This window comes from Pseudophryne corroboree, chromosome 7 (assembly GCF_028390025.1).
Source record: "Pseudophryne corroboree isolate aPseCor3 chromosome 7, aPseCor3.hap2, whole genome shotgun sequence".
NCBI lineage: Eukaryota > Metazoa > Chordata > Amphibia > Anura > Myobatrachidae > Pseudophryne > Pseudophryne corroboree.
In genome coordinates this window covers 446,207,003-446,219,811 of record NC_086450.1, presented here as the reverse complement: position 1 = coordinate 446,219,811, position 12,809 = coordinate 446,207,003, and the positions used below count along the sequence as shown (strand labels likewise).

Here is a 12,809-nt window from a genome sequence, read left to right as displayed (position 1 = left end):
GGGACACTGGAGCATTATACACTCGGGTATAGATGGGTGGGTGAGTGGAGCCTGGCACTTTACATTTTTTAAGAAGTGTAGCTGGCTCTTCCCCCTCTACCCGTCCAAGCCCAGTTTCGATTAGTGCCTCGAGGGAGCCTGCATGATTTCTGTGATCAGACAACCAAGGGGAACCAATTTATTTTTTCCATCTCCTTCCGGTTAGAGCCAGGATTTGTTGGGTTTGGTGCTCCCTTACATGAGTTGTGATGGGTACTCTGTGACCATAGGTCTATTTACTAAGCCTTGGAGAGAGAGAAAGTGGACAGAGATAAAGTACCAGCTAATTAGCTCCTAACTCCTTTTTCAAGCACACCCTCTAAGATGGCATTTAGGAGCTGATTTAGGTACTTTCTACTAGGCTTAGTAAGTAGACCCAATTGTCGTGTGTCTTGATATTGCTCCGCCTCTTCAGCTGACAGGCTCCAATGAAATACTCACTGGTTTGCTGCTGATTGGCCAGTAAGCATCCCTTCTAACCACTGAGCCTCTCACACTTGCAAGGATGAATGGTCTATGGACCTTATTCAGTAAGGACTGCAAAATTTGCGAATCGCGATGTAGCCGATTATTGTACGACTGCTCATGTACGTGATTCGCATTTTGCACATGTTGGTAATATTTGCAACAGCAAATGCATACACATGATCGCAGTGCAGGCACTTTTGACTGACCGGAAGCCGGCGTTTCTGGGCGGAAACATGACGTTTACTGGGTGCGTCTGAAAAAAACGCATGGGTGCCCAGGCGTTTTTAAGGGGGGCATCTGACGTCAGTGATGACCACTTCCAGCCTCTTGTCGCAAGAATTGTTGATGACTTTGCTTGGCGCAGATAGAAGGTTTTTCCTATGTTCCGGTAATTGCATATGGTTTTGCGATCAGCCCGCATGTTGCGATGCATTTGCAACTTCTGCAAAGGGCGCTTTTTCTCTATTTCGGGGCGGCACCTATTTGATCGCAGCAACTAATTTTCTCCTTCATCCAATAGGGCAGTGGTGGCCAACCAGTGGCTCTTGAGCCTCATGCGGCTTTCTTTATTCAAATGTGGCTCCCGACACACACAATCATGTGACCACAACATACCCGGAAACTGCTGCACTCCAGCCAGACACGCAGCAGCACTACGGGGACTGAGAACTGTGGGAGCCAGATACTAAAGGCGAGACACTCGCCAGCAAACAGTGGATACATTAGGGGCTGCTGCAATGGTATGAGTTGCGAGGGGCTGTAGTGACACATGAGGGTGGGCTGGAGTGACACAAGGGGGAACTAACTAGAATAACACACGAGGGTCCTGGCAGGAGTGACACATGAGGGAGCTGACTGAAGGGACACGAGGATGCTGGCAGTAGTGACACATGGGAGAGCTGCTGGCTGGAGTGACACAGGAGGGTGTTGGCAGGAGTGACACACAGAGCTGGCTGGAGTGACATAGGAGGGTGGTATCAGGAGTGGCACATGGGGGAGCTTGCTGGAGTGACACATGGGGGAGCTGGAGTGCATTTATGTGAATCTGCCTTTTTCAATTATTTTATGTGGAAGGTACATTTTTCAATGTATTTTATGTTGGTTCTGACTTTAAAATTTGTATTTTATGTGGTTCTGGATTTTTCAGTGTATTTTATACCAGGGGCAGGGTCTAGCAGGCACAGGGCCACATCCGAATGCACGCATGTAAAAATGGGATCGATGTCGGCTCTTTCATGTGCCTAACAACATTTTTTGTCTGTCTCTGAATGGTTGGCCACCCCTGCAATAAGGGCCACTGCCAGGGAAGATGGACATCCATTGACATCAATAGAAAATTGCTCCCAATATATAGGAAAGTTTTTTTGGGCCTACATGGTTCCTGTTATTTGTTCAGCCCTGAGGAGCAGATAATGTGTCAGGGTTGTATAGAAGATGGTAGGAACGTGAAGAAGAGTTTCCCCAAATCATTTGTCATGTGCAGTCCTAAATTATCAATTGCTTCTGCATAATGTCTTCATCTGCATTGAAATAGGTAAAATGTACTAATTACCCAAATGCACCCTTTCATTACGAGCATTGGCTCACGTTTCCTGCCGGCTGTGCAGCACCTGGTGTCAGTGCATTGGCTCTGGGCATTACTATGCAGGACAGATGCCAGAATAATACGGACTTGTCTTCTGTATGAGAATGGATTTCCAGACTTGTCATGTACTCTTGTGTCTGCCCAGTCTGATGGAATCCATTTTTATTTTTCTCTCAATACTTCAAATACTGTTTTGGAGATCAGTGGTCTTTGGGCCTACTTCAGACCTGATCGTAGCCCTGCATGTCAGGCCCACAGAAGTACAAAAGCATCGCACAGCGGTGATGCTTTTGCACTAGAGTAGTAGCTGCCGGCCAGCGCAGCTTTTGCGTGCTGGCTAGGAGCTACTCGTCGCTGCAGCGGCTGCGGTCTGCTCCCCGCACGGCCCGGCCACACCTGTGTTGGCCGGAACGCGCCCACAAAACTGCGGCCAAACGCAGCTGTGCCGCCGCCTTCCGCCCAGCGAAAGGCAGAGGCGATTGCTAGTCAACGACAGCATGCGCACTTCTGACCTGATCGCTGCACGGCGATGAACTGCAGCGTGCATTGAGGTCAGAATGACCCCCTTTGTGTTGTCGTGCAATAGTTAGTATGACCTCTTTCCAACCTCTGTTACTGGCATATATTCTAGATGTAACTTTAGATTAGTGTGGAGATTTTTGGTGACAGAATAAAGCCTATTGTTGCTGCTACCTGAGGTGCAGATGTCATCTGGAGATGACTGACTCACGGTCACTTAATGTGGATAAAACTTATGTTGTACTTGATAGGTGATTATGATAATTGCTGTGACAGTTGCCAAAGCCGTGTTCCCATTGGTCCAGTGTCTGTGTGCCATTAGTTTCAGTCACTTGTTACTTTTCGCTCTGTTATCACTATTCATCTGGTAGTCATAACTACATTCGATACTGCACCTTTGCAGCCTGATCCAGGCTAAGTGATTGGTGATGTCACTAGGTGAGCCCTGACTGCTGTGCAGGCTCTTATAGAGACACAGTGGGCCTCCTCATGCAGACGTTCTCGGACGGCCACCCGAATAACACAAGTTCTGTGATCGTGTAATGTTTTGCATGTATGGAACAAGTGCTGTACTGCACCCGTGTAATAGGAACACGCTTTAATTTTTTCCCAGGGCTCCGTCTCCCAGCAAACGTAAAGAACGGTCTGAAGACAAAGCTAAGGACCGGGCCAAGGAAAAGGCACCAGGCAAAGAGGTGGTGGAAAAAGACCGTGGCCGGGACAAGACCAGGAAGAGGCGTAGCGCCTCTAGTGGCAGCAGTAGCAGCAGGTACATTATGCTTTGTCACCCAGTCACTTTTTCCTCACCCCTAGATTACCACTAGTATATTAGGATCTCTTATGAACTAGTCTCTTGCCCTGTCGATGCTAGTTGTAGCGTGGTTATTTGTTTACTGATTTCCAGCATAGAGCAGATTAGACTCCCCCCGCCGTCTCTGATTTGCGTGCACTGTCTAATCTGTTTAGTCGTTCCCACTCAAGCTCCTCTTCCAGCTCATCTTCGGGTTCCAGCTCCGGGTCAAGTTCAGGCTCCAGCTCTTCATCTGCTTCAAGCCGGTCAGGAAGTTCCAGCTCATCCAGAAGTTCAAGCTCCAGCAGCTCCTCTGGTTCCCCGAGCCCATCCCGCCGGCGGCATGACAACAGGAGGCGCTCTCGCTCCAAGTATGTATTCTAGCCTGTCGTCACTCCTTGGACTTGAGAGGTTTCTGCAGTGCTGAGGTGGGGGCTGGGAGTTAAGAGAGCCTATCATCCCGATGGCACATTAGATCTTTCAGATACATAAATAAGCTAGTAGTACACTGCGGCTACTATGTTACATGCATATGTATGAACCTGTGTAGTGTTATGCTAAATGGTATATCCTTTATCAGCCCTTTGGCTCTGGATCTTGGAGCTGTGGATAAAGGCATAGCTGTTTGTAATGAAAGGGAGAGAGGGGCGACAAGGTTTATTTGGGCTCTATGATAGTCATATAGAATCTTCAGTTGTTTGGGGGGTGGGTACTGTAGCTACTGACAATGTTTTATTTGCAGATCCAAACAGCCGAAACGTGATGAAAAGGAGCGAAAGAGGCGGAGTCCGAGCCCGAGACCCACCAAGCTGCATATTGGGAGGCTGACGAGGAACGTCACCAAGGTTAGACTGATTCACTCATCTCTATCAGGCTGTTTGAGGTCATAAAGACTTGTCTTATACCCAATGAAGCATTGCACCGTGCTGCAAGCAGAGGCTTTATTGTCGTATGTGTCACCTGTAGTTCCCATGCAGTACTGCCATCCAGCACACCTCATGCCTCCCCTCTGTAGTGTCTCTACTTCTGCAGCAGTCTACACTGATCACGTTCTGTGTGTAATCTAGCTGTGGCTTGCGCCTCTCTATGGCGTTATTCTAGGACCACATTGTGCAGTATTAGGAGTACACTGGTGTAACATGCGGCTCTGTGTGGCGTTATTCTAGGACCACATTGTGCAGTATTAGGAGTACAGTGGTGTAACATGCGGCACTGTATGGCGTTATTCTAGGACCACATTGTGCAGTATTAGGAGTACACTGGTGTAACATGCGGCTCTGTGTGGCGTTATTCTAGGACCACATTGTGCAGTATTAGGAGTACACTGGTGTAACATGCGGCACTGTATGGCGTTATTCTAGGACCACATTGTGCAGTATAAGGAGTACACTGGTGTAACATGCGGCTCTGTGTGGCGTTATTCTAGGACCACGTTGTGCAGTATTAGGAGTACACTGGTGTAACATGCGGCTCTGTGTGGCGTTATTCTAGGACCACATTGTGCAGTATTAGGAGTACACTGGTGTAACATGCGGCACTGTATGGCGTTATTCTAGGACCACATTGTGCAGTATTATGAGTACACTGGTGTTACATGCGGCTCTGTATGGCGTAATTCTAGGACCACATTGTGCAGTATTAGGAGTACACTGGTGTAATATGCGGCACTGTGGCGTTATTCTAGGACCACATTGTGTAGTATTAGGAGTACACTGGTGTAACATGCGGCTCTGTGTAGCGTTATTCTAGGACCACATTGTGCAGTATTAGGAGTACACTGGTGTAACATGCGGCTGTGTGGCGTAATTCTAGGACCACGTTGTGCAGTATTAGGAGTACACTGGTGTAACATGCGGCTCTGTATGGCGTAATTCTAGGACCACGTTGTGCAGTATTAGGAGTACACTGGTGTAACATGCGGCTCTGTATGGCGTTATTCTAGGACCACATTGTGTAGTATTAGGAGTACACTGGTGTAACATGCGGCTCTGTATGGCGTTATTCTAGGACCACATTGTGTAGTATTAGGAGTACACTGGTGTAACATGCGGCTCTGTATGGCGTTATTCTAGGACCACATTGTGTAGTATTAGGAGTACACTGGTGTAACATGCGCCTCTGTATGGCGTTATTCTAGGACCACATTGTGCAGTATTAGGAGTACACTGGTGTAACATGCGGCTCTGTGTGGCGTTATTCTAGGACCACATTGTGCAGTATTAGGAGTACACTGGTGTAACATGCGGCTCTGTATGGCGTTATTCTAGGACCACATTGTGTAGTATTAGGAGTACACTGGTGTAACCTACAGATCTATCATGTCTTCCAGGACCACATTGTAGAGATCTTTTCTACCTATGGGAAGATTAAGATGGTCGACCTTCCCATAGACCGTTTACATCCACACCTCAACAAGGGCTACGCCTACGTGGAATTTGAGGCAGCAGACGAGGCAGATAAGGCCTTAAAACACATGGATGGAGGTAAATGGGAAAAGATGTCCGATCAGACGGAGCTTGATTTAGAAATGGGGGCAAGGATCACTAAATATATGTTCAAGTAGCATTGTGTCACTTAATTTAATGATTGTCTTGTTCCTTACTAAGGAGGATATATACCTGGTGCCAATTAATAGCTAATTATCTGTAGCTCTCAAACAGGGTTTTCTGCTCCCTGAAAATTAGTATCAGCAAAAAAAAATGTATGGAAGCGCTGGTATTTACCTTTACTAGATTGATGTGTGAATGTAATAACTGATGAGTAGGAAGTAAATCTATAGTTTATTAGCTATTCGTATAGTCGCCATAATCTGGAGTGTTCCCGCTGGCCGGGTCTCGTTACTTTACATCTGCCATTCTACATGCTGAATAATCTTATGTTTTCCGTATAATTCTTTCAGGACAGATTGATGGACAAGAGATCACAGCGTCTGCGGTGCTAACCCCACGGCCCGTGCGGATAATGCCTCGAAGATTCAGCCCTCCTCGTCGGATGTTACCCCCTCCCCCTATGTGGCGTCGCTCTCCCCCGCGGATGAGGAGGAGGTAGTGCAAACTTCCTTTTGTGCCAGTCCTTGTGCACGCTCTCTGATCCTGTGTTCTCTGCATAGCACTCTCTGGATTTATCCCTGACTCTTTCCATTCCGCTTTCCTGCTCTAACTGTAATGGCTTCAGGGGTTAATCCGCCGCATTCTCCCAGTTCTGTTCTGAGGGAGAAGCACCTGTCAATTTCTAAGCACGTGTGTCCAGCATAGGGTGTGGTTTTCCTTTATTCCTTACTACTAATCTGCAGTCTTATCTGTCTTGTGCTGCCGGTATCATCACCGCCTGACTTCTGCAGGCTGTTCTGTAACCAGGCAGCTGAGCAGCCCGCTCTTGCCAGATCATTTGCTTTCCACAGTTCTTCCTTATAGAGACAAATGCAGTCATAGTTCTGCTGTTTATTGGGAGAATATTGAGAGAATAACGGCTGGGAAAATAACTTTGCTTACATAGTATATGTTTTATTGTTGCATTTTTTTGTTTATAATATATTTGAAAGTGATGTAGCAAAACATAATCAGTATACGCCCCCTGCTTATATGTGTTTCAATGAGTGGATCGGTAAATCTGTTACGTTACCGGCCTAGTGTGCATGATTCCAGTGGTGGGCAATCTGTCATTAAGTGGAGAACCAGCGAATACGGTTACAGGCCGCCTGCAGTAACAGGTGGTGGCTAGAGAGTCTCTGTCCCGTATATTGTAGTGTCTTGTACCAGTTTCTGATGTCTGGTTCAGCAGATAACACTCTGTTCCATCCGCAGGTCCCGCTCCCCTCGTCGCCGCTCCCCTGTCCGTCGCCGCTCGCGATCCCCTGCACGCCGCCGTCACCGCAGCCGCTCCAGCTCCAATTCATCGCGGTGAAAGGTTATCTCCCCCCCCCCCTTTGTCGCAACCACCCCTTCCCACCAGACCGCAACAACAAGATGCCGACCACGTTCATTTGACAGTGCAGCCGCATCAAGGACTGTTTCACAGGACCACACAACCATTTAAAAAAAAAAACTGCTGTCCTGTCAGAGTCTCAAAGGCAGTATGAAGTGTACAGGGATAAAGGACTTTTGTGTAGAAAAAGTTGAAGCTCAATAACACCGTGAAAATATACATTTGTTGACCAATTAATTCAAGGTTGGCAAGTTAACAGCCTTGACCTCCTGCTGGTGGTCCTACCAAGGCCTTAGAGAAGTCAGTCCAAGAATGCCCTCTGAATTTATTAAATTAGTTTGTCTTCAGAGCTTACAGGACGGAGATTTAAGTTATGTGTAAAAGGAAGACGACGTGAACGCATAATGCGAGACTGTATATACCGGGCTTAACCAATGGCAATGGCTGGAGTACCCCAAGCTAGCCCCGGATTAATATAGACCATTAACAGCCAGACCAAGTTTATAATAGGCACCATTCTCAAAGGGATCACGTTTACCACCGGTATATAATACTGCATATTTCAAAGTATTATTTAAACAAATGCACAGTAGGGTAACTGGTCCTGAAGAAGCAGCGTTATGAGGTTTACACTGCAGTTGCTGTAAGCTATATATGTGCTGCCATTATTGCATAGCTGTGGTGTCATCACATTGGCTTTCACTCTGTACATTATAACGGAATAGTAACATTATAAGGAACAGTGACTTTCATTACAAAACATACGGGGTTATGTACAACTAGCAGGAAGATATCAGGGTATTTGAAGTCTCTTTGGTGTTCCATGACTGTAAATGCGCTGCGCCACAGAACTCTGGTGTGACTTGTGATAGTACTAGTAGTATGCAGCAAAATATTATTTACGGTAGAAAGTTATTAAATAGAATGTGACCCGATATGTGTGTTGGGTTGAGGTTGCTACTAATCCAATAAGAGCCGGGACTGTTCCTTTGTGCGCCCAAGAGATAGGCGTGTCCCAGTGCTGTTGCGCTCAGTGGGTTAGGGGATCGGTAGTAACTGCTGCCAATGTACGGTAAAAGCCTGTTGGGATGTATAATTGGACATGTGCTATAAAGTCGCAATGCGCCAATGTATCCCAACCTATGCCAATGGATTGCAAAATGGAAATGACTTGATCCCACTCGGGCAGCTTTTTCCTCTGATGTTTACTTTGTGTTATGGAGACGTCCTTTGGCTACTGAGCCATCTGCAATAGATAAAGATGAATCTTAGTCCTGAATTTCTGTAGCATTTAAAACCTCATAACATTGCTTCTTCAACACCTGCAGTAGTGGAACTGGCGAGCAATTTTTTCTGTGTCAGGGGTGTCTTTCTAGCGTAATGGTAGAGTGAATGGGGACCGCTGTCCTGCCGGCACCGTGGTGATTCTGCTTTTACAGAGCTACCCAGTGTTTTTGCTGGGGATGCCTTTCATTGCGATGTCCTTTAATATTGCTCCGGCAGACCTGATCGTCGTACTACAAGTCTGAGGTTCCCTGGTCAGAACACTGCGGGACCGGACACTTAATGACCATGGAAGGTGAATGAAGAATTGCAGACACCAGTGTGGTTGGCAGGTGCTGGAGCCCCCCAGGGTTATCTGATACTAAGAGATCCAAGTGGCCCAAACCATTGTTTTTAAATAATTTGACATTAAATGTAAGTGCTGGTCAGTCCTCCTGTGAGAAGCCAAACGCAGGTGCCAGTACTGTGGCGGCGTCCCAGGGAAGTGACCCCCACTTAAGTACTGTTGCTAGTATGGAACTATTCAGTGAAATTGGTGTGTAATATGGGAAAACCCTCTGAGGTTCTTTTTATACCCCTCGCAGCTTCTTGGCTGCCTGAGTACTGCAGAGCTTTCACGGAGCACAGCTTACTGGCAGCGAGTGGGTTAATATTCTTAGTTGCATTAAGTTCTGACCTTCCTATGGATATGAAAAGCTGAAGGTGTAACTTGTACAGTTGATATTTTACATTGGATGTTTTATTTTTTATTTTGTAGTGTTTAAGGTTTTTTAATGTCTGTTCCATATATGTCAACTGCAAGCTGGAATAAACGGACAAGATTTATGGTGTGACGCCTGCATTTAATTTTTGTAATGACCTGAAAGCTGTGATTTTGACCCCTGATGGGATCTTCACGGAATCCATTCATTAACGGTGTTTTTCAACACATTAGGTTTAGGTAGATCGCTAACTGTATATAAAAAAAAAATAAGATTCCCTTTGGTGTGCAAGCGGGATCTGCCCTAACAATTGTTACTTAGGTGTTATTCCCAGGCCCCAAATTTCAAACTTCTAGAAACAAATTCGTAACAATCGTACAGGGCGCTCCCTTCTATAAATCACTTTCAATAACAGAATTACAATCTATACATCTGGTACACAAGCTTAAAAAAATAATCCATTAGATACGTTCCTGTCACAAACCTGTTTCTTTTGCGTGTAACTCCCAATTTTAGATGTTCCTCATCTGGATCCCTTAATTCAGGGATGGGCAACCTTCGGCCCTCCAGCTGTTGCTGAACTACACATACCAGCATGCCTTGTTACAGTTTTGCTATTTAGCCATGCTAAAACTGTTGCAGGGCATGCTGGGATGTGTAGTTCCAACAACAGCTGGAGGGCCGAAGGTACCCTATCCCTGCCCTAATCCTTCCCATTGTCATCCACGGGCATCATAAAGTAAAAGAGATGATGTGGAGATCTCATGCAATATGTTCTTTTAATTTTCATTGTTCAGACAGACTAACACTTCAAACACGTGAATTTTTCAAAGTCACACATAAAAATTCCATATAAAACGGTCTCCAGACCATAAAATCAAAAAGCGCACATTGCACAGGTAATGTAGCCAGTATTCAGACCAAGCTGGGATTATTACCGGAAAGCGTTCAGAACTAATCCAGTCCTCAAACAGATGTAAACACAAAACCTCCAAATAGCCTCTCGGGAAGCGATATTCTGGGTTCCGGTAAGCAGCCCCTCTGGATCCAACAACGGCAACTCCCTGTGCACCACCAATGCATTTTGAGCCTTCCTAGGCCCTTTAAGAGTTAGTCAGAGTTGGCCACTGCGCGAAAAGATCGTGAGGCGGCTAGGTCTGATTCTAGGTTAATACCATCTGAGCTGCCGTAGTGGGCTCAGGATATGTCAAGAACTTTGCAGAGTTTACAAAATTCCAGGTATAGTTCAATTCCTAAAAGTACTCATGGTTTGTCTCATAATTTACCAGCTTCATCTGTGTTGCATTCTGACGATTCAATGCCAGACCTTATATCTGTAGAAGAACCAAGAGGAAGGTGAATTGGGCCCGGAGTCAGATAGTGATGTCACTGATAGCTCGGACATTGATAATCTCTTCAGGGAAGTACGCCAGGTACTACATTTTACTGGGACTGGGGTGCCTCTATCAAATGATGAGGTTTTATTTGCTAAACAACAGAGGGCAACTGTGCGTTTTCCTTATTTATATTCTCTTAATAAGCAGTGAACGGAAGCATGAAAAAATCCAGATAAACTGTTTTCTATTCATAGGTGGTTTCTGTCTAATTACCTGTTCCCAGAGTCTGACAACTAAATGGGAAAATCCACCACAAGTGGATTCCTCAGTTTCTAAACTTTCAAAGAAGTTAACCATTCCTGTCCCAGCTGCAATGACGCTTAAAGAACCGGCAGAGCGTATGCTAGAAGCTATGCTGAAGTCCATGTTATACAGCAGTAGGGGTGTTGCGTAGACCTGCTTTAGTTGGAGTTTGGGTTAACAAGGCTGTAGTTGCATGGGCTAACGCAGCCTAAGTTAGGCCTACAACAGGATCTTTCCTCAGACCTGCTTATACTTTTAGCTGATCACATTTGTGAATCGCCTGAGTATTTAGGTATGGCTTCTATGGACGTTGGCCTGGTTAGTTCTTTTTTTTTTTTTTTTTTTCAAATAAGTTTTATTGATTTATGCATAAAGAATCACAAAAGCATAAGCGTTAGACAACATTTTTGGATCATTACAGAATGTGTAACATATTGAGGCAGTATAAAAGATAGAAAGTGTTCTTACCGATTGCTAACAGCATTGGACGTGATGATCCAGTTTATCGAATAACAAAGAGAGTAAGTGGAAGCTTCAATATATTTACGGAAAAAAAACAAAACGTTAGAAGAAAGAAAAAGAGGAAGAGGAGATAAAGAGGGATAGGGGGGTTGGGGGGGTTGGGAGCGTCGGTCACACAGGGCTGGTCACTAGATCGATTTCTGTCATCCGAATCGATAGCGAATCAGATGGTTGTCAATGGCAATTCAGCTTTAAAGTGCGTTGTCCATGGCGACCAAGTGCGTATAAAAGTGTCTGAAGTGTCATGTAGGGCAGCTGTAATACGTTCTAGTTTATATGTAGTCCAAATAGCATTAATAGTGGCGGGAAGAGTAGGTGGTGAGGTGGATTTCCAGTTTGCTGCAATTTGGCATTTGGCCGTATTTAGGATGTGTTTGATTAGTTTTAGTAGGTGGCTTGATGTGTCTAGGATTGGACGTGAAAGTAGAGAATAAGATGGGGAGACTGGAACCACCACATCAGTAATTTCTAATATTAATTTATGAATTTGTCGCCAGTAGCGCCGGACCATTCCACAGGACCACCAAACATGCAGCATGGTCCCCCTCTGTCCACAATGTCTCCAACATCTGTCAGAGCAGGATGGATAGATAGCCTGAAGTCTAGATGGCACAAGGTACCATCGGTAGTAAATTTTATAAGAATTTTCTTTAATACGGACCGATAGGGAGCTCTTAGCGATTTCTCGTCTGATATCAGCCCACTCTTCTGTCGTCAATGCCTCTCCCATATCCCTTTCCCATGCTATTTCATGAGACTCTTTAGCAGGGGAATTGTGTGATAGCAAGATTTGATAGATAGCAGATAGCAAGCCTTTTGTAGAACGTTGCCCGCAACATAAAGATTCAAATGCAGTTTTAGGCGAAGGGTGAGCATTGTGTCTTAGAGTAGAATAAAGGTGGCGAATTTGCAGGAATTGATAGAAGGATGAATGGGGAAGAGCGAATCGTGATTGCAGGTCCGCAAACAAGGGGAATGAGGAAAGGGGGGCCAGATCGATCAAGAAAAGGACATTGTGAGATGTCCAGTGCTTAAATGCAAGGTGGTTGGTGCCAGGGGGGAACTTGGAATTGTTCCATAGGGGGGTCAGCAACGGATTATAGGAACGAAGGCAATAGTAGCGGGTGCATTGATCCCAGACTGATAGTGCAAAGCGCATCGTCGGCAACAAGAGAGACGAGGCCGGGCGGCAGCGGGGCTCACACCATAACAGGGTTGAAGGAGAGTAAACATTTATCACTTGAGCTTCCAAGAGAGTCCATAATCTCTGTTCAGGAGGTGAGTGCCATAGTGCACAGGAGGCCAAATGTGTGGCACGGTAGTAATTGATCAAGTCC

General features: G+C 45.7%; 1 protein-coding gene across 2 annotated transcripts in view; it reads left to right on the top strand.

The window, feature by feature from the left end:
* The window catches only part of RNPS1 (RNA binding protein with serine rich domain 1), a 76,950-nt gene extending 67,508 nt beyond the window's left edge, over positions 1 to 9,442 (top strand). For both annotated transcript variants that reach the window (XM_063935000.1, XM_063935001.1), the window contains 6 exons: positions 3,225 to 3,380; positions 3,593 to 3,772; positions 4,144 to 4,246; positions 5,731 to 5,884; positions 6,301 to 6,445; positions 7,205 to 9,442. In XM_063935000.1, the coding sequence (XP_063791070.1) occupies positions 3,225 to 3,380; positions 3,593 to 3,772; positions 4,144 to 4,246; positions 5,731 to 5,884; positions 6,301 to 6,445; positions 7,205 to 7,304 (838 nt within the window). In that variant the 3' untranslated portion in view covers positions 7,305 to 9,442. The remainder of the gene's footprint in view (positions 1 to 3,224; positions 3,381 to 3,592; positions 3,773 to 4,143; positions 4,247 to 5,730; positions 5,885 to 6,300; positions 6,446 to 7,204) is intronic.
* Positions 9,443 to 12,809: the final 3,367 nt, after the last annotated feature.